General features: G+C 36.1%; 1 protein-coding gene across 1 annotated transcript; it reads right to left on the bottom strand.

Annotated features, from left to right (window-relative positions):
* Window positions 1–508: 508 nt before the first annotated feature.
* LOC100243048 (magnesium-chelatase subunit ChlD, chloroplastic) lies at window positions 509–21,609 on the bottom strand. Its single transcript, XM_059737619.1, has 15 exons — window positions 21,255–21,609; window positions 18,757–18,935; window positions 11,057–11,141; window positions 10,663–10,979; window positions 10,335–10,458; window positions 8,930–9,022; window positions 6,346–6,441; window positions 4,863–5,000; window positions 4,450–4,647; window positions 3,417–3,572; window positions 2,825–2,932; window positions 1,474–1,608; window positions 1,040–1,201; window positions 834–954; window positions 509–737 (listed from the first exon to the last, which is right to left on the bottom strand). Exons 1-15 carry the CDS (start codon window positions 21,498–21,500, stop codon window positions 652–654), a joined length of 2,244 nt encoding a protein of 747 aa, XP_059593602.1. The 5' UTR covers window positions 21,501–21,609; the 3' UTR covers window positions 509–651.
* Between the last annotated feature and the right edge of the window lie 6,310 nt (window positions 21,610–27,919).

Here is a 27,919-nt window from a genome sequence, read left to right as displayed (position 1 = left end):
AATATTTAGATGAATGTGAATTAGGGTTAGGAGTTCTAGTTTAAAATTTTTTATGGATAACAATTTTACTAATTTATAGTAAAATAATTTTTCATTCAAATTGCATGAAATTAAAATAATTTAACTAGTTTTTTAAATAAGAGCTATTCAAAATTTAAAAAAAATAAATTTAACCAATAAATCTTTCATGACCAAGTCCTTAGGACTTCTTACGGGGATCCAAACCTTACACCCGCAACAACCAGCACCACTTAAATCAGGATATCATCAATGACAAGATTCAAACCCGAGATCATGTGCCTCTAACTGGTACCATGTGTCTATAAAATACATAATAGGTTAAAAAGTTAAAAATCGAACTATCCCAACTATTTCTACATACAAAGACATTACGTGTTTATAAATAAATAATTACCGGTTTGGTTCAGTTTTCAGACCACTCATTTTTTGGCATACCCCTAGAAACAGGCTACAAGCTTGCAATCAAACTGAACAAAAGAAGAAAGTATGATGAGAAAGAAAAGTTTTTATTACAGAAGGAATGGCTTACTACATGTCCATGTGGTTCAGACAGAAAAGCAAAGATTCATACTTGGTTCAACCAAAATTGGCATACAACAATTGGAATTCGGTTGAAACAATCTGGAGAGATCATGAATTTTTTAGGACTGAAAGAGCTTCCTTTGTGGTGGCTGAGATGACCGCGTCGGAAGCATTTGGCAAGTAGTAGTATTTCCCTGGCCAATGATGTCAGATTATGAGATTTTGTTTGCAGAATAGAATTGCTTGAAGGCAATAGGTAAATGGGTGTTCAACTGTTCAAGTATACCAACCTTGAGCAATTCTTGCAATCTCCTTGGCAAAACCAGTTGAGACGAACTTGTTTTCAGTGTCGATCACGAGCAGAGACATCCCTGCTTTGTATATTTTCCCAGCAACTTCCAGAATCTCATCCTTGAAAATGTCGATTATGGATAAATTTAGTTGACAGGGAAGATCTTGAAACTGAAAATGTGCCTGGTTATGGGTTGAGATTTACCTTTAACTCTTGGGCAGAAGGTCTGGGGGCATCAGCAGCAGCAGCAGCCTCAGGGTCAGTAGATCTTTTCAATGATATGTTGGCTCTACCGTCAGTTATCGCAACAATCATCACACGCCCAACATCACCACTCTTCTCTGCATTTAGCCCAACCCTGACAGCCTATGCAGATTTAAGTTAATCAATCAGTTAGTTCAGGGAATTATCTAGTGCCAAAGGCTAAGTTGTGATGCTAACAAGATAGATCAAGCAAGTTCCTGCAAGTTAGGAAAAAGAAATGTATACTAATGTCATTCTAGAATCATTTGAAACATGATAATCTTGCAAATATTTTCAGTCATTTGCAATATTCATGAAAATACACCAACTCCAATTGTATATGCAATCAAATATGCTAAATGCCGGAGAATTCTTCTCAACCGAAAATGACGTACTGTGGTTAGACCATGAGCTAGGGGGGAACCTCCACCACAAGGAAGTCTCTCAAGCCGTTTTCTTGCCATTGCAATTGATCTGGAAGGAGGCAGGAGAACTTCTGCAGAGTCTCCACGAAATGGAATGATAGCAACCTATTTAATATTAGTAATAAACAGAATTAGAAAGGTGACCACAAGAAAGAAATATGAAATAAGCACATTCTGTTGATTTAGATTTTAATTACTACTAGAACCCAAAAAGTAAAAGAATTTAAATTCTTGAAGAAGTGTTTCCAGGAATAGATGAACTTTTCTAAATGAAGTAAAAAGATTCTATCAGTAACATAATACAGTGACTAATCTTGCATGGAATAGTCAATGCTATTATAGTATATTACTTTTTTTAGTTATCTCCAAAACTGAAATGCCTGATCCGTCGAACTAGACCTCCACAAGAAGGAAAAAATCAAATATTTTTGATAAATCTAGGATCCAGAGCATCCATTGTTTGCAACTCCAAGGTCTTCTCCTGTAATGGCTCACTCCATTTGGTGTAGATATTGTCCGCTTTGGACCTAATGGATCCTCAACACTTTAAAATGCATCTAGATAGTTAGAGAAGTTCATACATATGAAGTGTCAAAAACTTATTCCCTTATTCGATGTGAGATATTGCATCTCCTATCCCAAGGAACCCATCATAAAACCTCCACAAGTAGCTCTTCATAAGAGGTTTCTAACCCCCATTGTGGCAGCCTCTTTCAGGCTTTCCAACAAGGCTAACATATCAGCCCCAATGGCCAAACCAATACCAATAGGGCTTAGTAAAATTTTATGGCGTCTGAGTAATCCTCAAACCAGTTGGCACAGGCTACCCAGAAAGCACTGTCAAATTTAAGCTTGAGACAAACTGTTAAGAAGGGACCCACTGACCACCATCCTGCATTATCTAGCTAAAGATGTTCTCTAGAGGGCTTTCTCAAATAAAAGTGGCAATGCATAAAACATTCACTGAAAGACTTCTGAATTTAGTAATTACTGTCTGTATGGATATGAACATGCATAGTCATAATTCCAATAGTACCGCAACAACAATGTTAGGTGCTTTTTCTTCCCAAATGATTAGAATAAATAGCCTCCTATGTGGAGGAGCTCCAATATTAGGGGTTTGATGCAACTAAATATGTTTATTTATTTATGATGCTTCATGTAGCCAGTAAGTGAACTTCAGAAGATTAAAAAACAAAAGCACATTGAGATTTGTGGTAGGAGATGCTGCTTAAAAACAAATTCTTAACACAACTAATAAGCCACTAACAAGCAACCTTGATCAGAATGTATCATGTACTTATGTCTAAATAAAATTCACCTGATCTCTGCTAGTATAACTCTCTGCCAATAATTTGAGTGCTGCACCTTTTGCATTCTGCATTCGGTTCAGAGCCATGCTGCCACTTGCATCAACCACAAATATCACCTGCCATGAATCAAATACATTAAAAACTAAATGCACGAAAAGCTCATCAGTAATTTTATTGAAGATAAAACCTCCGAGTGTCTCTAAACAAAGGCATTCACAAATGAATCCGAAATCTGCAACATTTGGAGTTCATTTCAGTATTAGGCAATGCCAGGATTTAAATTTTTTTTAAGGTTTCATTAAGTTTAATGATGTTTTACAACAACTGAATGATAGTGACTGACATGTTGCCAATTCAAAAAAACCCGAACACATCATTTCTGTTTCTTTCAATACAGCAACTCATCCCGGAACTGATATTTTAAATTGAGGTCATCAGAACTTCTATGCAAAGGTGTACTAAACCAATTAGAAGTTAAAAAAAAATGAAGCACCAACAAAACTGAGTCTGTACTAAAACAACTGCAGGGGTGACTTTTTGCAAGGGAAAACAAAGCACTAGTTAAAGAAAAGTGAAGTAACTAGAGTAAACTGACAGTACCAATGCTCCAGCTTTTCGTGCCATTCTTTTTGCTCTCATGTCAGTTTTCTCTACAAAAACTTTCCTACCCTTCTGGGCATTTTTTTCCCTTCGCAACTTTTGATATGGTGCTGCTGCTCTAAGGGTTGCATCAACAGCTAATCTCTTTACAGGACCCTGCTTATGACAATGGAGCTTGTTGAGAACAGATGGAATGAGAAAGTGGACAATTCATAGAAAATACAATTCCAGAATATCGAGGCTCCAAAAGAGGATTACTAGTTTCTGTTATCTTTTGCAATATAAAGCCAATCAAGGACAATCAATGAATCGGATATTTTTACTGGAAACAACTCTCACTAAGTGCTCGTTTGGATACGCCTCGTGTTTGTTTTTAAAAATGAAAAATAATAGTAACTTCTATATAAAATATTACAACTTTTTTATAAGAAGTATGAGCTTACCTTCCATCCTTAAAAATCACTTCTAAAATTTGAGGTAGCAAAATTTTTTTAGTACCTCAATTTTTTTACATAATTTTAAAAATTTTAAGTATCAAGGATTTCTTATGTTTTATATAGTAGCTACTATCATTTTTTATTTTTAGAAACAGAAAACAAGAGTGTATCCAAACAACACAGTAAGATATTTATAAAACACAACCCAAAAAAGGGATCAAACCCTTGTGCACAAGATGCATATAAGGATCTTTCAAAACAAACGGACAATAAAAAAAAGGAAAAGAAAAGATTCCTTACAGCTTAAACCAATCCAAAACATCAATAAAATTTAGAAAGGAAAGCCTACCATCTCCTACTGAGCTACTGGTCCAATCAAAGAAAGAATGCAGAAAAACTATTTTCAGTTACAATTCATTGATAATGAATCAAAGGTTATTAAAAATCAAATTCAAAATGAATATCTCTCCCTGTTGAATTTGTCAAGACACAAGACATACAGGTCAGGAGAGGTCTTTAAATTCTATAGAACATTTTGTTTGTCTTGAGGAGGAAAAACAGAGAAGGCAGAAAGGATAAGAGGTAGACAAGCTAACCTTTGGAAGCATGGGCTTAATATATCGTCCTCTATCCTCAGAAAATATAACATTCTTTGCTCTCCCGGCCCTCCCACGTCGTCTCTGTGCTTGTTGTGCAAAGAAGAGAAGTTTCTCATCCACCAAACCACCTTCTGCATCAAAGATAAACTCTTCAGGTATTTGTTCCTGTTGTTCATTTTCCTTATCATTTTCATCCTGATCACAAAGAGAAAAGTCACATCATAAGCAAATGAATATTCATTTTCAAATTCCACCTGGAATAGAAGATGAAAGCTAAGTCAAGAATTATACAACACTTTTTTCCATCTTTGGGTAGGCAAGACGTCAATTGTATAACATGGAAATATTCAGTTGATAACTGCCAAACATCATAAAGAACCTAGGTATAGTTGTCTTCATAAGTCAGTTACCTCTTGATTTTCTTCCTCATTCTGCTCTTCTCCAGAATCTTCATTTTGGGGAGGAGGTGGTGGAGGTGGAGGCTGTTGGTTTTGCTGGTCTGGTGGATTCTCATTGATGATTGAACGGGGGAGAATGACCAGTTCTACCTGTACCAGATAAATTATCAAAAACGAAAAGTCTGATATTTTCCCAGAAGAAATCATTAATGATGCAGAAAATGAAGAAAAACAGTATAATGATCTATATGGTTTACGGCATTATCAGGATTTGTACTTTATTTGTGGTGCTGTAGATTATGGCAGTTCTTACATAATTATTAATGGGGATCTTGCATAGCAGTTTTCAGAACAGACATTGCTACATATGTTTCCATTTTTTCAAATTAGATCTCAATTAAAAGGGACTTGGTGCTCTTGGTCTCTGTCACTAAATTCATACAGAAAATAGGTGCTATTATTAGGACTGAAAGCAATATTGCCAAAATTCAAAAATATTTTGGGTAATCATATCAGTTTTGTTTCTAAAAGAGAAGTGCAGTAGAATAATACACCAGAGACTTTCTTTTGAAATACTTAAAACATCCATTCCACACCAAATAATTACATTTTTGTGAAAAATTTTCTTTAATAGCATATGGCATAAATATTAAGGACAAAATTCTCTTTATGCATCTTTTTTATGTTTAACAAATAGATTACCTTAAATTGAAAGGCAACTCTAGCATTCCTTAGAATTTAACAAAGAGTAAATTTATCATAAAAAAAATAAAAAAATAATGCCTTAAAGACTGAGGTTGAAAAACAGCTCTCAAAAACACTTTGAATTTAATTATGAGCTCAAATGAGAAGGCCAAGGAAACAGGCAAAACTATACCGTAAAAAATATATCATTAAAATGAAGGCAAATAAACCTGGATACATCTCTGTCCTAAATATTGTTGACATAAATAGGAAAAAGATTTTTATCACAGAAAAAAAATGCTAGAAAAAGGAAAATCATAGTAAAGTTACAGCATGATAACATATGGATGCTTAAATACTATACCGTAAAAATTAAACGGCTTCAGAGTACCTCACAGAACATGGGCAGCACCCGTTCTATTTATGCCCAGAAAAAGGGTTTTGTAAAATTAGCCAAATACTGAATTTATTTATTTTTTTCTTATAGTTAAAGTAATTTGCACAATACTTATTTGCTTATCTATCACCAACAAACCTTGAACTAATTTTGTGCACCGTTTAGGTGGATATGATTTCCTTTTGGATGATGTTTGTTGTTTGTCCTGCATTATTTCTCCTCTTCCAAAACATTTCTACCTTTTATGTTAAGAATTCAAATCTGCTTGTTCCATGCTTGGTATAATACTATTGCATATAGGTGTATTCCAACAAGGCATTTCAAATGAAAATAAAGCACCAAAATTGTGCATTGTCAATGAAAAAATATATAAAGGAAACAAAGAGGAAACACTGTGCATGAAAAATACTTAACAGCTTTTTTCAGATCATCCACATTGACTTTTTCACGTCCTTCTAAAGCAGTTAAACATTTTGCAACACGAGCAGCATACAGCTCAGCTCTGTGTCCCTGTAATTCATAATAGGCACTTGCTAAGTATGTAGCTGAAACCCAGGCATAATGACAAGCTAAATTGTTACCAAGTCTTTTCAGAGCATACATCCTGTATCATGTAGCATATTTTGTCAACAAATCGAATAATGATTTCAAAAAAGCAAAACAAACACTACAAATCATCACAATAAAGTGGGTACTTCTTTTTCATCTTTATTAAGTTTTCAAAACTGTACAAGTAACATCTATCTTAAGTTTTCACTCTCAGTTAAAGCATATTTCTGGTGAATTTACTGCAGCAACAGAAGTTGACCTAAACTTAAATAGGAACAGGCGGGAGATGCAGTAGAGAATATTATTCAAAATAGTCCTCACACCTATCAAAAAGAAATATTTAAAACAGTCATCAGTTCCCCTTTTTGTAAGGATAAATTACTTGAACTCTTATGCTTTGTTTAGTTTGACTCTTTTTTCTGGGACAAGGAAGTGAGTTCAACAAAAAGAAAGGTAACATACAAGATCTGCACGCTGATGCGCCTAGGAAGGGCACAAGTACATTGTTGACTAATGCAAAATAGAAGCCTAAACTAAATAAGAACTTAAGAGAGGAAACACTTTGAATTGATGATAAAAGAACACCAAAAGGAAGCCATTTTTTTGATAGGTAACACCAAAAGGAAGCCATGCTGCTGACAAACCAATTAAAAACCTCTATTAAGGCCTCAAACCCATAGCATATCTTCTGATTTCTCCCCCTTCCAAACTGACATACTAATCTGTCAATCACACATAAGAAAACAAGTGTGACTGTCTCTAATATACATTGTTTCTTTAGATGCTGATTTGACAAGGACCTATTTAAGATGGCAAGCTAACCATGAGAACCTGGGAGACAGCAAACACAGCCAAAGCAGGAAGTTAGTAATTACAGAATTCTCCTATCAAAAATTTAGTAAAGGTAATATGGTTGAAAACCTCATAGACATGAAGATATGCTGATAGAATAAGAAAAGAGTAACACTATTTTTGTGGCCCAGTGGTATCAATAGCTTCCCCATTCAGGTGAGACTCTGGAATAGAGTCTCCAAGTCTCTTAGCTATCTAAAAGAGGTGCTATGGGAGCATACTGCATGGCCTGTGGAATACACTTAGGCTTGCTTACTCCAAAGGAATCAATAAACCTACTTAAAGCAAAGTTTTAAAAACTGGACTGGACTGGCCAATCCAACCAGTTGGGCTGTCAACCGACAGCATCTCCAGTCTGGCTAGCTGAGTTGAACCAGCACCGAACTGTCTGAACCGGCAGTTAAACTGTCAAACCGAACAGTTGGGCCAGTTCTCTAAAAACTGGTCAAGCTTGTTTGACCTGAAATTACAAAGGGTTGTTGCCCCCTATTGACCCAAAAACAGTAACTTCATTAAACAGCAGTTGTTGCAAGATATTTGTACAGCAGATGCAGATTAAGTTAATATTCTTCCTGTGAAATCCAAAAAGATTCAAAGAAAAAAAAAATCTAGAGTTTCTTATTCTGAACACTCTTGAAAATAGATACAACACCGTTAGAGTTTAAATAGACCTAATAAAAGAACATAAAGACTAACTTACCCCTACTCATAAACAGAAAAATAATAATTTTAATATAATAACTAAATAAGAAAGAGAAATAGTAATGAAATAAAACTAAATAGATAACTAACTAACACTTCCGATGTGGGATTGTCATATAAAACAGTCGTTGTTGCAACGTATTTGTAGAGCAGATACAGATCAAGTTAATATTCTTCCGATGTGGGATTTTCTTATAAGGTGAGGAAAAGAGTTTTTGCCCTAGGAGGACTTGAGTCATGGACCTCGCCAGTTGTAAAGGGGCAAGGGAACCATTAAGCTGTGTGAGCATTTTCATAGATGTTGTTGTAGATGATATATATAGGAATATTGATGTTTTTCAAATTTTTTGCTATTTAAAACCATTAAATAAATATAAATATTTACCTTCACATGTATTTTTAATAGCAATTATACAATGATAAGTATGAAAATAATATAAGTTAAATAATATAATAATTATTAAAATTTTAAAATAATAAGATACATAACTTTTGACATGTAGATAAAATTAAATATTACAATTGTCCTTCCATCTTAAATATATCTTCATACATAAATATTATATATTTTTATGTAATAAAATTTAAAATATTAATATATTTATATTTATTCTTATTATCTAATTTGACAATATCAAATATAAAAAATGAAATATTACTAAAATTTTTGATATTATATCTATCTATCTATCTTCTTAATTTTTTATAATTATTTTATATTTTATATGATATATAAATTATATATTTATTATATTAACATTTCAACCACAATTAAACTATTGGTCCAACCATTGAATCATAAACTAATAATTTTTTAAATTTATTGACCAATCTAATTCTGAAAATATTGACTTCCTGTTCAATAGAAAGCAAAGAAAAGTTTCATAGTAAGAACCTGGCAACCACCTCGTAGGGCTTCCATAACCAGATACTTTAATTGGTCTCTGCTGATACTAACATCCTTCAAATATTCCCTAGCCAAAATGATCTGCAACACATGAATATATGCAAACAATCAATTCTTACTATAAAGCAACTGATATGTTTCCTTCTTTTAATGCCAAAAGGTACCATAGGAGCAAAAGCATTAGATGTGATAATAAAAGGCTTTTTCATTCTATTAAAAAAGGTCCCCACCTCTAAAGTTTATGGGTACAAACGCAATATAATTTATTTGCTAAAACATCAAGTCATCAGGTTGTATGAGTAAACTAAGTACTGTGATTACATGAATCCTCCTTGAAAACTAATGGACAAATTGCCTACTTTTGGAGAATGTATGGAAATATCATGAGACTTACTGAAGAGTATAAACCGTAGAAAACAGTGAAGTGCTGATGCACCATGGAAATGGATGGAAGAAAATTTTGTCCAAAGAAGATGCAAGGGAACTATTCTCTTTCCTTTTTTTTAACATATTGATATGGTCCAAGTGGATTTATCATTATCAACATATGGGAACATTATTAATGAATAGTGTACTTGAATCTTATATGCTGAATAAAAGCCCTTGAATGTTCTGAGAGATATAGATTATGATGAATGATGATAATGCATGAACCAGTACTTAGTGGAAAACTAATGCAAGAAACATTGAGAACGAGAAACTTGTTACACATATCCTTCTGCTCCCTTGATGATTGATGGACAGATATGTTTATCTATCAGTCACAAGGCCAGACTTATAGATGTAGTGGGAGTTCACTAATGAGTTTGAAGATGTACAAAATCATAAAGTTCTCCCTGTTGAAAGTAGAATGAACATTTTGATGTTGTGACCATACTACCAAGGTCATTAAAAAACTCAGTTTTCTACTTCATCACATTTGATGTCCCTTCAGAGGACGAGCCTAATCTTTGGGACTTTTCAAACCAGTATGGAGAGCTAAAAGTTTTGGCCTCAGGTGACCCACCCCAAAACAAGGAATTCCAACTCTCTATGATTTTTCATGATACCCCTGATATGGACCTTGTCTAAAAAACCAACCACCAAAATACAGAATAAGTAAGCAGGGCACTTAATCACAATTATATAGTTTCAGATGGGACCCATCCACCTAATATATTTTCTTTTTGCCTATCAAAAAGAAAAAAAAAAGGGACCCATTCACCATTCTTACATGCAATAATAGAGTCAAAAGCAACACATTGTGCTTGATTCCATATTACACCACTTAAGAAGAATATTTAGGGTAAACAATAAAGTTTTGGCAATATGATCATGAATCATATCCAACTGAACTTCCAGACTTTCAAAATCCAGCTCACAAACAAACTACTCAAACTCACTGCAGAATTACCTGAGTCTTTGCATATTCTGTTTCTTCCTCAACCATTTGAAAAACTTCATTACTGCGTTCCTGAAATTGTGTGGCAATTCCTACAGCTGCAACACGATCTTCAAAGCTCATTGGAAGATCTGCACTGCAGAAGTTGTGCATCATTAGTGGAAAGAGAAGAAAAACACAAAGATATGTAACTGATCCAACAAATGCACGCATCTGTATTTTTGCAGTTAGGAAATTTTCTAAACTAAACAAAACGTTTCTTTCCCCATTAACAAAGCAAACCTACTGAACATATGTGAACAACATTTCATTTGAATAACTAAATGCAGATGGTCTATACCTCAAGTTAATTGCAACACGATCTAGTAAGTGTTCACGTACAGCACCCTCTTCTGGGTTATAAGTGGCAATCAGAAGTGGCTTGCATGGGTGCCTGAAGCTGATTCCCTCTCTTTCCACAATATTAACTCCTTCTGCCAATACATTAAGAAGCAAATTACTGATACCCTCGTCCAAAAGATTTATCTCGTCAACATAGAGAACACCTCTATGAGCTTCAGCAAGAAGGCCCGGCTGGAAAACAGTAGTTCCAGTTTTTACAGACTCCTCAACATCAACAGATCCAACTAGTCTGTCCTCTGTGACTCCAAGTGGAATCTGCAACATGAATATTAGTAGAGAAATTAAACCATGAAAATAATCTCAATATGGAAGTTTTCTTTACTGAAAAGCACCTGGACAAAGGGAGATCTGACAATCTGAGTCTTGATGTTACCAGCAGAATCATATTCCACTTGTTCAGCTAGTCCATCTTCCCATCTTCAAAAATTTTATTCAAACTAGTCATTTACCTTGGTGAAGGAATGAATGTGCACAAATGTTTTTGCATGCATTGGATAAAATGGAACATTGGGTTAAAATATTGTACATTATTTAGGCTTTCTAGAGGCCAAAGATAAAAATATATATCAATTAATAATATGTTTTGACCAAATTTGATCTTTTGAGTGCATAATATTGTTATAACTTCTTCCATTTTCTCTACTTGATAATTGGGTTGCTCTGTAGGTTTGGTACTAAAGAAAATGGATTAAAGTGCACCACATTATTCTGGTCTATATAGTGAAATAACTATTTATGGTTTTTCTATATATAATTAAACATATTTTAAGTGTCCTTGTTCTCAAAATTGGTTTTGATGATCAAAACCACAAGTTTGTATGGTTGTGAACCTCTGTTCTGGGAGAATCTGCAATGATGTGTTGTGATACTCATCAGCTAACTCTGTCCCATCAGCATGTGGTAATACAGAGGGTGCAAGGTACCCATTCCACTCACCACTAGTAAAAGAACCACTTTTGCTTGCCTTTCTTCTGGCTACCATGATTCTTGCAGAAGTTTCTAAACATGTTATGATTTCTAAAAGCAGAAAAATAAAAATACAGATACCTACTTGTAAGATCCCTCATCCTTATTTTTTGATAAGTGCGCACAAATATATTAAAAAAGGCAAAAAGCCACAAGGCATACAGGACGTATACACAGTAGCCAAACCAACAACCACCACTCACCACCCCTTAAGGCGCGGCGAGCCATTCCAAAAAACCTATAAGCGAAGAGGACTCCTCTCCCATATACACCCTAGCCCAACTCCACAAGTTACAAACAAAAGAATTCTTTAGCTTCTGAATAGCTAGAGAGCCCCCCCTAAAAGCTAATCTATTTCTCTCCTTCCAAACCGTCCAAAAAATACACAACGGAATGGAAGTCCAAATCCTTTTCCTCTTTCTCCCCACAAAAGGGCCCCTCCAACTGACTAACATATCTTTGACTCTCTCTGGGAACACCCAATTAGCCCCAAACAAGGCCAAGACAATCTCCCAGAGAGCCCTTACAACTATACAGTGTAAAAGTATATGATTTACATTTTCCTCTTCACAACCACATAAGAAACACCTGTTAGGAAACTGCCATCCCCTTCTTTGAAGCTTGTCCAAAGTGAGAACTTTCTCCCAAGACGCCTCCCAAGCGAAAAAGGCAACTTTGGTTGGAACCTTATCCACCCAAATGCCCTTTTTCGGGAAGCTAATGACATTAGACCCTGCCAAAAGCTTGTAGGCATCTCTAATCCGAAAGAGGTCGTGATTCTCTCCTTTCCAAATCACTGCATCCTCTTCAAGAGAAGTCCTCAAATCCCTCAACACCTGCATCAACTCTCCAAAAGCGTCCAACTCCCAATCATTAAGGTTTCTGGAGAGTCTTATATTCCAACCTCCTTGGCCGAGGCTAGAATCCCACATCTCATTTACCGAGGCGTTCCTTTGGACTGCCAATTCAAACAACTGGGGAAAGGTTTGAGCCAGCACCTCATTACCGCACCAATGGTCAGTCCAGAAACACACCTTAGTCCCCTTTCCCACTTTGAAAACAATATTATCCCAACACCAAGACGACTCCTTCAAGATATCCCTCCAAACCCCCACCCCAAACGTTCCGCGGGCCTCCTTAGTTCTCCAACCAAAACCCAACCGACCATACTTCACCTCAACCACCTTTCTCCAGAAAAAATCTTCCTCAATGGCGAACCGCCAAATCCATTTCCCCAACAGAGCCTTATTCAAAAGATCAGTTTTCCGAATACCTAGGCCCCCATTCTCCTTTTGGGAACACACCACCGCCCAGTTGATAAGATGAATCTTTCTTTCCAAACTTCCCTCTCCCCAAAGAAAATCCCTTTGAAGCTTTTCAAGCCTTTTAACAATCAGCTTCGGCATGCGAAAAAGAGACAATTGGTAGATCGGCATGCTGGCCAAAGTGCTTTTGATGAGGGTAATCCTCCCACCCTTTGACAAATATTGTCTTTTCCATAGAGCAAGCCTTCTTCTCATTCTTGCTTCAACCCCATCCCACATAGCCATGGCCTTGTGCTTGGCTCCCAAAGGCAGCCCCAAATAAACCGAAGGGAGGGTCCCCACTTTACACCCTATCTCCACCGCCAACATCTCAATGTCTTCCACCTCTCCAACCGGGATTACTTCACTTTTAGCAAGATTTATTCTAAGACCAGAGGCTGCCTCAAACCATACCAAAATCCAGCTTAGGTAAGTAATGTGATCTTGCCTTGCTTCACAAAAGATAATCGTATCATCAGCAAACAGTAAATGGGACACATTTATCTCCATTCCCCCTCTCCCTTGGATTCTACAACCTGAAGTGAAGCCCCCATTAACAGTCCTTCTCAACATAGTGCTTAGAACTTCCATGCCCAACACAAAAAGGTAGGGGGAGAGTGGATCCCCTTGGCGTAACCCCCTAGAGTTGGAGAAGTAACCAGCCGGCACCCCATTAACCAGAATAGAGAAGCTTGCCGTTGAAATACACCACCAAATCCATTTCAACCACCGGTCCCCAAAGCCCATCTTCCGCATGACCTTCATGAGAAAGTTCCAATCAATACTATCATAGGCTTTTTCAATATCCAGTTTACATATCACCTCTTTCTCCTTGCGTTTAAGCCAATAGTCAATTACCTCATTGGCTATGAGTGAAGCATCTAAAATCTGTCTTCCCTTCACAAAGGCATTTTGGTCCGGCGAAACCACCTTGTCTAGCACCTTCTTAATTCTGTTGGACAGCACTTTGGCCAAGAGCTTATAAACACCCCCAAGCAAGCTGATTGGTCTGAAATCCCCCAAATCCTCAGCCCCCCCTTTCTTAGGAATGAGGACAAGAAAGGTAGAGTTAAGGCTCTTGGCAAACGACTTGTCTTCATAAAACTCCTTGAATACGTCCACAATTTCCTCTTTCACGAACTCCCAACAAAACTGCCAAAAGGCCACTGTGAACCCATCCGGGCCTGGGGCCTTATCACCATTCATTCCCATCAGAGCCAAGTGAATCTCTGCCTCAGTAAATGGCTGCTCCAATCCTTCAGCTTCAGCATGGTTTAAGCTTTTGAGCTGCAACCCTTCTATATCAGGTTTCCATGATTGGTCATCTGACAACAAACATTGAAAGGCATTCACAACCCCCTCTCTCACCTCCCTCTCCTCCTCCAACCACCTCCCATTGATTTTAATCTTATCCATGGAGTTATTTCTTCTATGAGCATTAGCCATCCGGTGAAAGAAACCCGTATTCTTATCACCTTCCCTCAGCCACAACTCCCTAGAAGATTGTCTCCAATGCATTTCTTCCAAAAGGACCCAATTTTTGAAGGCCTCCTTAGCCTCAGTTTTCAACTCTGTCTCCCTTTCAGTTAGGCTCCTGTCACTCTCCACCCTATCCCAAAATTCTACCTGTTGCAAGGCTAGATTTTTATTGACTTCCACCCTACCAAACACTTCCCTGTTCCAAGACTTAATTTTATCCTTCAGAAACTTCAATTTGTAAGCCACTCTGAAGCTAGCCCTCCCCCTCCCCCCCGCCTCCTGCCACCACCCCCGAAGGAGATCCTTAAACCCCTCAACTTTGAGCCACATGTTTTCAAACCTAAAAGGGGAGGGGCCCTTTCTTACCCCCCCGCCTTTCAGTAAAATGGGAAAATGGTCAGAGACGGGTCTGGGCAGCCTGCACTGAAGGACCCCACTGAAACAGTCCAGCCAATCTTGGGTCACCAGAAACCAGTCCAGTCTCGCCCAGGCTTGGTTATTCCTTCCCCCACTCCAGGAAGCCACCCCCCCATGCACAGGAATGTCCAAAAGCTCTAACTCATCCGTCACTTGGGCAAATCTTCTCATAGCGCCAGTTAGCCTCCCCTGATTACTCCTTTCCCCAAGGTTTAGAGTGACGTTAAAATCACCCCCAACACACCAAGGATCATCCCAGATTCCCCTAATCGCCCCAAGCTCCCCCCAGAAGGTGTCCCTGTCATCTTTGGAAAACGGCCCATACACACCCGTAAATATCCAGGTCTTCCCATCCTCAGCATTCCTAATTCTGCAAGAAATAGTGAATTGGCCCATTTCCATCTCAAGGATTTCTAGGGTTCTTTTGTCCCAGCAAATTAGAATCCCTCCTACTGCTCCCTGAGCATCCAAGGCACCCCAATCCAGGAACCTCCCTGACCCCAGACTCCTAACCATACCCTCATTCATGGATTGAACTTTCGTTTCCTGGATACAAAACAAGTCTACTTTATGCTTTCTAATCAATGCTTTAATCACTTTCCTCTTGGAACTATCATTAGCCCCGCGTACATTCCAGCTTAAAAGCCTTATTTTCATTGGACTTCCATAATTTGACACCCTCGTCCTTGCACAGTACCCTTTCTCTTCTTCCCCCCCTCATAGTTGACTGAGCATTCAAGTCTTCTCAACTCCCTTTCAAATTTTGATTTCTCCAACATAGCTTTGCTGTGAATTCTTTCTCTTCTCTTCCTAATTTTAACCATGAACTCCAGAATGTCTTTCTCTAAGCCCTCTGTCGGAAATCCCAGGAATTGACTAAACCTAGCCAAATCACTTTCTTCCCATCCTACATCCACCCATGCACCCTCTTCTTGAGAAATAGGCCGAGCTAGGCACAGAGCCTTTCTATCATCCTCCATGCTATCGTTACTAATCTCTACCAAGTCCCAGCACTTCCCCACTAACTGCTGTGAATGGCCACTTTCCTTGCAAAAACCATCCCCCTTGGTTGACTCCACTAAAATTCCAGAACGGTCGAAAGACTCCTTCCTTGGAGTCCGACCAAAAGAATAAAAGAAAGGGGGAGAAGGGTCCAAAATCTCCATTCCAGAGGAAGACGGAGCATACCTTGCATCTTCCTCCAGCAGAGCACTATCGGTTCTGGAGATCCCCCCCCACTGTGTCTCATCTCCACGTCTTAGCCCCCACTGATCATCCTCCCCCCAGCATTTAGAGATGCCCACGTCTGGACTCCTCAGTGGGCCTCGGATGCGCTCCATAGCAGAGGAGCCCATCTCATTCTGTGCCTTAGAAGAAGTAGGAGAAGCTGAGCTTCGAGATGCAGGCCCATACCCTTTTAGTAGACCCACCGTCCCAGCCTTTTCTTTTTCCTTGGGCTTCCCATTGCCATTCCCATAACACACCAGCCCAAACAGACTTGGCCCATTGGGGATGTGAGCTTTAGGCCCTCTAGAAGTTAATTGGCCCAACAAACCCAGCCCACCCGATGCATGGGACCCGACTGGCGGCCCGTCTTCGCTCCGAATTGAATCCGAATTCTGACCCGACCCGCTAGCCTGGCTCTGCATCCCATCCTCAGTCATCAGGCAGTCCTCGAGCCTTGAGCCCTCCATCGCCCCCGCCACGCGCCCCCCCGCGCGTGCACTCGCGTCACCCCCTTCCTTCGCAACTGTCACGAAGGTCTTCCCTTTCCTTCCAGTCGCCGGAACTTTGAGGACTGGCCTGATTTCCCACCATAATGTAACCGCGTAACAACACCCATCACTCCAAACCTCCACTAAGCTGGGAAGAGACCCACCGTTCCGCTTCACCAAGAGACGTGCCCACTGTAAATCCTCCATTTTTTCCGTTTGATGATCGATCGCAAGGAAACCCCCACACGCGTCCCCTATCTTCCTCAAAATATCCCGTTCCCACAGGGAGACAGGCAGCCCCACTACCCGCACCCATGCTTCATTGCTCCTTTCCCCTTCCTTCAAACATCCCGTCTCCGGATTCCATTTTTCTAAACAAAGATCTACCCCCCCAAGCAAAATGTTCCCCATCTTAGATGCTTGCTCCGCCTCTGCCGGGATCTCAAATTCCAATAACACCTTTCCCCTCTCCATTTTAGCCAGCCCTAAATTCCCTTTTAGCCTCCATATTTTCGCTAGCTGGGCTCCCCACCCTCTGAGATCATCACCCTTCGCTACATTGTGATTCCAAGTCCCAACAATACAGTGACTAAGTTTGGACAAATTTCTTCCCACCTCTTCCTTGGAGACATCTACCCTAGCTACTGCTCTCTCCTTTTCCTTCGCCATTTTGGTCGCCTCCAAAAACGACCTCACCATGTTCGGCCTCTTCTGAGACACGTCTGTCTTCTGGTTATTAGGGCAACTTTCTGCGCAACCCAAACTCCTCAGTGTGTCCGCCATTGATGCCCATCCGCCCCTTTCTCCTCTTCCTCTAGGAATAAAGACTCTAAACCACTTCCCCTCCAAATCCGCAACCCCCAAACGAAGAAAGCAGCCCCCTCTGTTGTAATCGCGCGACAGAGAGTACATCCGCCCGTTTTCTTTCCACTCTCTTGCCCATCTACCCATTCTTCGGTCCTCAATACTCAGATTCAAGCATTCTAGAACTATCCCGAGGCTCACCGGACCTAGTCTGACCCACGACGAGATCCCGCCTTTCCTTTCCACAATCATGGCATGCAATCTACCCCTTCTTTCTTCCACCTCGACCTCAAATCTTTTCGATTCCACGCCGAAACCCCCCCTCTTGACCTTCTTCCCATGCCTCGACTGCCTCGCGTCTTCTGCGATTTCCGTCGAGCCCTCATCGCCACCGCTCTCTCCCTCACTCGCGATCTTTCTCTCTCTAACCCTCTCTCTCTCCTCCATTTCCTTTCAATATTAGATCCCTCATCCTTATTTAAAATTAATTTTTTGTATTAACCACTTTTGCTTGCCTTTCTTCTGGCTACTATGATTCTTGCAGAAGTTTCTAAACATGTTATGATTTCTAAAAGCAGAAAAATAAAAATATGGATATCTACTTGTAAGATCCTCATCCCTCATCCTTATTAATTTTTTGTATTAACTATCACGTACTGTAATTATTTCTTATTGTATTAAAAGGACAATATCCTATTTCCAAAATATTTGCAACATTTGTTGTTCCTCAGAAAAGAAAATTGATAATGTAAAAAAAAAAAAAAGGCCATCAGACTTACATTCTAAGTAAAAGACATCCTACGTAACATAAAAAAAATATTTCTCTCCCTATCCCCTCCTCAAGATAGAGTGGTAACTAATTTAGCTCTCATTATATTCTTCTGATCTTTTCTTCCATTCTTCAGTTTCTCTTTTTCTTTCATTATTCTCTCCTCAGGATATGGTAGGTGTTGGTCTTGAATCCAACCAAGAAGAGAGGACCATTAGTCATCACCTCAGATTCAAAGCTGTTTGTCTCCACCATGATTCCCAAGCTAATTCTTTAACATCCCGAAGAAGTTTGCACATAAGAAATAGTAGCTCTTAGTTTTTCAACATAACATCTCAACTATATTCATCTCCATTTATGGCAAGGACATGACGACATGACAATAGTTAACCATTGTTTCAAATTAGAACTCAATAATTTATAGTGATGACAAGGTTTCCTAGTAAAAATCTCAGCGTACTTTTTATAGAATAACACATTGCATATGCAATGGTATACACAAAAAGATTAATCCATAACCTGTGATTGTGCTTTTTCTTTCTAACTGGAATTAATTTATTAGCATTCAGTGGACTTACTCTTCTGGGCGGGTGGGATCAGCATTTGCTATTGAACCAACAACAACATCAATTGGGGGCAAAATTGCATGCAGTCCACGTGCCATTACTGTCTTGGCAGTTCCTCTTTTCCCAGAGATGGCAATCCCTCCGATCTCACGGTCAATAGCCCCAAGCAACAGAGCAGTTTTAATAGCATCCTGTAGAACAATTGATTCGCACAAAACCCAAATTGATGAAAAATTTTAAGCAAAACATCTGACAACCAGGAACTACTTGTTAACACTTGAAATTGATTAACAGATTTAACCGTAGAATTCATTATAGAAGCTTGTACGTTGCATATTTCTAGAAATAGAGCAAATCATAGGTATAGATCAGAAGCTCCTATCTAACAACTTTTGACAACAAAAATGCAGTGAGGTGCACCAAGGGAAATGCAAAATCTAAATAAGCTAGATATTATTGCTAAGCAGCACTATATAAAACTCTGATAACTCAAACATTGGGTCCGACAAATAGCAGACAGCCTCAGAGCCAAAAAGGGGTGAAAGCACACAACATGTGAAAAGGGGGAAAAAGAACACAACATGGATTGCAGGTTAAGATGATTTGGCCTATCAAACGTTCAATATCCAGGAACCTTTTCTTTTTCCAACTTTTGCCAATATCCTGAAGGAACCTTCTCAGATAATAAATAAATAAAAAAATTGAGAACTTTTTTAATTTTTTGTGCATGTTAGGAAAAAAACAATTCAATGATAAAGAGAATGAGTGCAACAAACACATAGACTCTTGAATGAATTGTTCTTGTTATGATTCTTTTTTCTTTTTTAATAGGCAAAGAAACGAGGTATACTGAGATCACAAAGAGATATACTAAAAAGCACCTGATAGAAAAAGAGGCATAACCCAAGTATACAACAAGTATATTCACAGTATCAAAAGGCAAAAAAGAAACAAGTTCAGTAGAAAAGGCAGCATGCTGAATGCCCAAATACGATCTATTTTCTTTTAGTTTTCGTTCACAATGAAAATTCAAAAAATTTATCATGATTAGTCTTGACTGATATTTTTAAACTAAACTTTTTACAAATAAACATGATATTGAAAAAGAAGAAAAGGGCAAAGGCCTTTATTGGGTTGTCAAGTTTTCTCAAAAAATGCTCACTATTTTCTGGATCAAACAGTCCAAAATCTGGACTATGAAAAAATACTAGTAAATTGTGGTAACACTGGACTCTTTTCTAAGGGGGTCAACATTTTTGCTCCATCAAGCATGCTAGGCTTGCTACCATTTAGATAATTTCTCCTTTCCTGTGGAAATAATGAAGAAATAACATAAGAAATGCGAAGATCAAATAAATCCCAAAAGCACACACCACGTTAGCTGAATATTCTGATCTTAGTGGCTTACCATGCCAAGGTGCTAGAAAGGGCAACCTAACATTGCTGTCTCATACAAATGTCAACCACTAAGGATGAACATCGGAGGATCAGGTTGAGTTAACAGTCAACCCAGGTTAGGGCTGAACACAGGGAACAGGTTGAGTTGAAGTTCAAACAATGTTCAACCTGAACCCATTGCCACCTTGCTTCGCATTGAATATTCCAATCCCAGGTCTGGGTTAGGGCAGGCTATTTCAGGTGGATCCAATTGCCAGGATTAGATGAGTAATTAATTCTTCTCATGATACACACATTTCATCTTTCATAACCTTCATTACTTTATGAATTATCACACATTTAAAAACATGTTTTACAAATATTTAGCAAAAACAATCCAAATCAATTAAAATTAAGGTTTCAACTTCTAATTTCTCAAAACTTTGAACATCTTACACGTATAAACATAATTTTGTAACATGAAAAATAAGTGAAATACGTATACTAGTTTAGTATTTAGGGAAGAACATGGCTATCAGTAAACCCGAATGCCAGAATGGTGAGAAGAGATGCCGCTTCAGCCGAATCCTAGTACTTGGCACAAAAGCTTTATTGAGTTATGTATTGACTAGTATTTTGATATTTTCTCATTAACCAACAGAAGGTTTCATTTGGTCATACTGCATTACATTGCTAAAGTAATCAGTGTCACATCTTTCAATTCAAGCCCCCAAAAACAAAACTACACCGCGATTGCCTCTTATAAAATCAAGATTTTCCAGGGTGGGGTTTTTCTCGATTTTGGGATTATGGATGAGTTCCAAACACATTGATAGAGAAAGACATTAAACTGTGACTATGACATCATGGCCTAAAGCCCAACTCTGAAACTAAACACTACCTCATTTTCAGCACGTCCCATTTCAACAACAGAATAATAAAACAACAAAAACCCACCAAATTCAGCTTTAATAAACTCATTTGAACATAGCCCACTTGAGGAAACCCATAAAACAGCAATACCCATGAACTTCCAAGATCAGACACTCCAATTACACACTGACCCACCAAACCATTCAACAAAAAGGCCAAAATCAAGCAGCCTAAAGGTACATAGAGAGAAAGAAAGAGACCTGACCAACCACGGCAGCCAATGGGAAGAACTGCCTTCCATATGAAGTGCTGTTGTCGGACTCTTCAGCAACAATGGCACCATTGCTGGACTCAAGAGTTGCAGATGCCTGAACAACAAAACGCCTTTGGGCGCGCTTTGGCTTGGAAGAAAACGAAAGAAGAGAGCGTGATTTGAAGGAAGGGAAAAGGGAAGAATGGAGGGTAGAGAGAGAGTAACATGGCGGTGCTGTTGATGAAACAGCCATGAGTTTGTAATTTGGTCTTTGTGAGGAGTTGAAGAAGTCCGCCTTCTCTTATCTGCTACCCAATCAGCTTCATTGTTCAATGGCGACCTGCCACTTTGTGATTGGGAATCACAGTTACAAAGCTACATATTTGGATAAAATTGAAAGTAAATGTTTTCTTGAGAGTTGGGACCCATGAAAATGGTATATACCTTTCCCTACTTTCAACAATATTTCTGTTTTTCAAATTGAAAGTAATTTATATGTTGATTTTGGTGAGTAATTTTCAATTATTAGGGGTTTGTTTCCTGCAATTTATGCTTGTTTTTTAAAGTTGTTTTTAAGGTCGAGAAATAAAAAATAGTTTTTTAGAACCGGATTAATAACTGTTTTAAAAAACTGCTTTGGATAACAATTTTTTTAAATTATTATATAATGTTACGTAAAACGAATGTTTGTTTACAATCTAAAATATCTTTAAGTTGTTTTTAATATTTTTAAATATACTTTAAAAATAATTTTTATATGTGTTTTATTTTTAATTATTTTATATATTTGTATAATTATTTTTCAAAATACTCAAAATAATAGAAAATAACTAAAATATGTTATTTGAAAAACTGTTTTTTTGTTGTCAAATGCATTTCCTTTTTTTTTTTTTGTTGTTCTCAAAAACAGTTCCACACAAGCTTGTTTTTGTAAAAATAAGGATGTTTGATAAATTTTTTTTTTAAATAAAAAATAAAAACTTATTGAGAAAAAATATTTTAAAATTTTATTTTAATATAGTTAAAACATTATAAATTCAATTTATATAATATTAATGAATTTAATTTAGATTTCGTTCAAAATTAAAGTAGTTATGACATTGTAAATAAATAAACAATTTTTAGTAGAATATGAATAATGATATTATAATATAATTATAAATTATATTTTTTTATATAAAAAAATATTATTTAAGTATATTTTAGAAACATAAGGATTTTAGGGTTTGTTTTATAATTGAAATAAATATTGCTCAAATAGAGAGTCAACTTCATAATTGGTCAATTCCTCACATGAAAATTAATACAATATATCAACAAGGAAATTTTGAATTTAATCAAAATTATTCAATAAAAACTGAAGAAAAAACTATATCTCTTAATCAAAATTTAGAAAGTCTTCAATTATTAAGTCAAAATACTATTAATCATCATAGGAAGAAATTCAATTATATTCATATAGGATTAGTTCAAGTTGCTATAAAACCTTTATTTAGGCTAGGATTAGATATTCCTGTATTTACATGCCTTAGAGATGCTAGATCTATAAATTTTACTGATTCAATACTTAGCATGATAGATTCAAACCTTGCTAATGGTCCTATTTATTTTAATTGTTTTCCAAACTTTTCTATGAACATAAATGATCCTAGTATACTTTCTAGTTTAACTTTAAATATTAAAACTAAAAATATGAATTTTGTAGAAGAAGCTCAAACTATAGCAATAATTTATAGGATATATTATAAAGTCATGACTACTCAATTAAATCCTAGAGCCATATGTCAATCTGTCAAGGATGAAACATTATTATTACAATATAATCCTAATAATACCCAAGCTTTTGTTCCTAAGAAATTAAAATGGAATGAAATTACTCAAGGGAGTCAATGGGCATTAAAAGATTTAACTCATCCAAAACCTATTAAACCTTTAACAACTCCTTCAAAAATTATTCAACATACTGATGGTACTATTCAAATAGAATTTTCTCCAGCATCTAGATATTCTTTCAATCAAGATTTCGTGTCTTCAAGACCTTCTACTTCAAATGCTAGCTTAAATAGTGTCAATTTTACTCCAAAAATTCCTATTCCTGTTTATCAACAAAATGAATCTCCTCCTGTGTCTCCTACTCATTCAGATATGTTTCCTAATCAAGTCAACATAATTCATAAGAAAAATTACAAAAAGACTCCTTTTACTCCTAATATAGAATGGATAAAATCAGATTATTTTTCTCCTAAAAATGATTCAAAAAGAGTTTATTTTCAAACATTTCCTCCTCAAACTAGAAATGCACTAAGAAAACAATATGAAAAATATATGAATCAAAAGAAAATTACTATTCCCTTTTTCTATTGGTTTTTCAAACTTAAAAAACAAAGAAAACAAATTATAACTTTAAGAGATAAAGAAGGACACCAATTAGCCTTAAAACACTCAGAAAATATTCAAAAAAGAATTTTAACAATAACCTCAGAATTAGGTTCACAACCACCCTTAAATAATCATCAATTCAATTTTGACAACAATTCAATTTCTGCATCACCCTTGAAAATTCCAAGAACTAAAGATGAACAAAGTCCCATAATTTACAAAGACATTAGACAAATTCAACAACAATTAAATTATACAAATCATTCTCTTCAACATGTGAATCAACAGACAACAAAAATTTCTCAATTTTTGTTTTCTTCTGTCCCGAGAGAGAGGATAGGAGAAACAACATCAAAATTACAATTTTCTTCAAAAGTTTCTTCAACTTTATCATCATCATCATCTTCGTCATCATCATCTTCTAAGTGTTCAGATCAACCTTTTATTATTCCTATAAATGCTGCAAAATCAAATATTCAATTAGCCACACCAACAGAAATAATGTTAAAAGAAATACAAATTAGATTAGATAAACTCAATATTAATGGTATTAATCAAACTAAGAATCAAATTCAAACCATAACAAAAGGAAAATCAGAAATCAATAAAATAGAAGAACAATTCAAAATGTCTCCTGATTCAATAGTAAAACCTCCTGCAACAGTCAATGCAATTTCTAATAATTTTGTAAGTAGAAAAAATTATTATTCAAAACCCTCTTTTCCTGATGTCCAATTAGAAGAAAGAGATTATCAATTAGCTGCTAGTTATGATGGTAGTAGTTTTTATGAATGGAATATAGATGGAATGAGTGAACATCAAATAATCAATCTGCTTCATGAAATGATGATGGCTGCAAATGCATATAGAATCAAGACTAGTAATTCTGACTTTCATGCTGCCGGTGCCTTGGTCATAGGATTCACTGGTTTGCTTAAAGGATGGTGGGATCATTATTTGAGTCAAAATGATAGAGAATATATATTAAATGCAAAAAAGACAATAATCAAAGAAGAAGGAACATCAGTCCAAACTTATGAAGAAGATGCTGTCAATACTCTAATATTTGCAATAACAAAACATTTTATAGGAGATCCAGTCTATTTTCAAGAAAGAACTTCTGAAATCCTTAACAATCTTAGATGTCCAACACTTCAAGATTTTAAGTGGTATAAGGATATGTTTCTAGTCAAAGTTATGTCAAGACCTGATTGTGGAAATCATTATTGGAAAGAAAAATTTATATCAGGATTACCCACCTTATTTGCAGAAAAAGTTAGACAAAGAATAAGAAATATTCATAATGGTAGGATTCCTTATGAGTCATTAACTTATGGAGAATTAATTACTTTTGTTAATAATGAAGGTGTAGCTCTTTGTACAGATCTTAAATTAAAGAGTCAAATGAAAAAAGAGAAACAAGATAACAGAAAAGAATTAGGAAAATTTTGTTCGTATTACGGTTATGATACATTAGTTGCCCCTTCAAAAAGAAAAAATAAACAAAATAAAATAAAAAGTAAAAAACCTTCAACAGAATCAAAATTTCAAAAGAAGTTTGTAAAATCTACTCCTAATAAATCAAAACCTCCAAATAAATCAAATTTAAAAAAGAAAACACCTACTTGTTATAAATGTGGAAAAGTAGGTCATTATTCAAGAGATTGTCAATTAGAAAATAAAATCAATTCATTAGAAATAAGTGATAAACTCAAAAATTTAATGATAGGATTAATGATTGATAAAGAAAATGATGAATCAAGTGAAAATTATGAATCAGAAGAAGATAATCAAATCCTCATAACTCAAGAAATATCAAGTGAAGGGTCAAGTCTAGAAGAAGAATCAGATAATCAAAAAGATTGTGATGGTATTTGTGCATGCTCATATAAGTCAATAAATGTGATTTCAAAATATTCAAAGACTCATTTTAATATCATTATTAGAAATTATGTTCCCCTCATGAACTCAATATATTTTCAAATTTGGTATGATAAAGACAAAACCATTAGATATTTGTTTTATTCTTCAATAAAGATACTAACATTTAAACTTTGTGTACAGATGGAGCAAGAAAGAATTACATTTGGGAAATTTACTCTTCCAGTATTTCCTAAATGTAATCTGTCATTTCGGATTCATAAAGATATTGAAGGTTTAGACAGATCACAAAAATGCATTTTAGACAACCTCTGGAATGCAAAAAGTGATATTCAAAAGTTGGAAGCTTTAAATGCCTTATCTTTCTATTTTAAACAGTTAAATGATAAATTAGAAAGTTTTTCTAACCCTTCAAGTTCTGATATACATTGCACCCCAATGGATACAGATCTTGAAAATTTCATTTGCAGGAAAAAAGCAAAAGGATCCAAAGATGCATTTTCAAAAGATTTTCAAAATGAATTTCAAAAAGAACTTTCAAAACCAAATGAAGATTCAAAACTTTCCCAGGAAGGCCAAGAATGTCAAATTTCCAGATTTTCATTTTTCAAGTTGAAAAATTTGGACCTTCTTGAAAGTATTAGACAGATGATATGTGAAAAGGCTAAAGCTACAGGAGAAGCAAAGCAAGAGCATATCATGCAATTTCTTGCTGACTGTAGCACTTTTGGAATTACTATTCAAGGGATGAGCTTCACTTGGATTTCTTGTTATGACAATACTTATAATAATTGTCCAAAGACCGATCCCTTGTGTAGAGAAATTCCATTAGAAAGGCATGACTGTAAGTGTGCTCTTACTTACAGTATATGCAAAGCCAACATTGACTTAGACAGTTATAAACCAATAGTCATTAAATTCAACAATGAGTCAATAGAGCTAACTCCAACCCTTCTCATGGACTATGGAGTTCTTTATCAATTGATTTTCTCTCATCCTGATCAAACTGATAAATTTGGAAGAAAATTAGCTATTTGTGTTTTAAATGCCTTCATCAATGATTTCAAATCTGTTGAACTCATCATAGAAAGTAAACCTCCTGAATGGTCGAATGATGGAGGAGTCTACCCTGCTCAGCATCTCATTTTACTCAAAGCCAATCAGAGAAAACATCAGTTGTTTGGTACAGAGGACCCTTGGCCCTGTACTAAATCCAGTCTCAAAAAAACAAATCAGACATTGGAGATCAAGAATAATTGCAAGAGACCTTGATTCTGAGATTTATAGTTCTTCTAACTATAATCTCATTACTGAAGATAATATTCAAAAAATCATCTCTGCAAATAACTTTCATGAAGTCCCTCTTTTGTTTCAAACTCAATTTACTTATCTTGTTGATAAGTATAAAAAAGAATATGTCCTTGAAGAAGAAGCCAGAAAAACTTTTGAGAAATATCTCTTAGAAATGCTCAACTAAGAGATATCAAGAATCAAGAATCTTTTGTACATCTGTAAAGTAGCTCTCTTGTGATTATCCAGTAAATAAAAAAAAAAAAAAAAAAACAGTATATGAAGTCTGAAGAAGTGCACAGTGCACAGTTTGTAAAAATAAAAAAAAAAAAAAAAAAAAAAGTGAATAGTGTTTTGTGAATAGTAAAATCCGTCCTTTAAAGTAAAAAGCAAGATGACTCATCACCCATGTGACCAAATGAAGAAGAAGAAAGCAAATTTACCTCCTGCATACACGTGGAAGACATCCAATGCATAAAGCCTTCAAGCCTTTGCTATAAATAGGGCTCAAAGGCTTCCTACCAAGGCAGAGCTCGGGAAGGGGTTCCAAGAGTGTTGTAAGAGTTAGCTGCAAGAGAGAAAAATATTAGAGAGTTGCAAAAAATATTTTGAGAGTTCAAAAATTCTCTTTTAATTTTCTTAGAGTCATTCCTCTGCTGTCAACAACTTGTAGTCATCAGCTCTCTGTAATCAAGGTATATTTTCAATAAACAATATTTTCAGATTCAAATATTTGTGTTATTATGCTGCAATAAATTAGACAGTATTAGACATTAAATATTTCTGTTTTTATGCTTGGAGTTAATTAGACAGATTTAATTACTGCGTGCACGAACTGTTGTAAGTCGTTGTCTGTTGATTCACATGTTGAAGAGAAGTTTGGAGATCAAGAAAATGAAGAAACAACTGAAGATGCAGTCTTATCAGATGATTCATACGTAGACCCTGAGTTTATCCTTTACGGAGGACATACAACAGTTCGTGCACGCAGTAATTAAATCTGTCTAATTAACTCCAAGCATAAAAACAGAAATATTTAATGTCTAATACTGTCTAATTTATTGCAGCATAATAACACAAATATTTGAATCTGAAAATATTGTTTATTGAAAATATACCTTG

The sequence above is a fragment of the Vitis vinifera genome, chromosome 6 (assembly GCF_030704535.1).
Source record: "Vitis vinifera cultivar Pinot Noir 40024 chromosome 6, ASM3070453v1".
NCBI classification, from domain to species: Eukaryota; Viridiplantae; Streptophyta; class Magnoliopsida; order Vitales; family Vitaceae; genus Vitis; species Vitis vinifera.
The sequence above is the reverse complement of the archived record's forward strand: the minus strand, read 5'-3'. Positions and strand labels throughout refer to the sequence as shown.

Excerpts from the sequence above, each read along its gene's own strand:
- LOC100243048 (XM_059737619.1), bottom strand. The coding sequence starts at position 21,500 with ATGGCTGTTTCATCAACAGCACCGCCATGTTACTCTCTCTCTACCCTC. Across the intron at positions 9,023-10,334 it reads CAGAATATGCAAAGACTCAG|ATCATTTTGGCTAGGGAATA; the intron begins GTAATTCTGCAG and ends CATGTGTTGCAG. Across the intron at positions 6,442-8,929 it reads CCCTACGAGGTGGTTGCCAG|GGACACAGAGCTGAGCTGTA; the intron begins GTTCTTACTATG and ends TATGAATTACAG.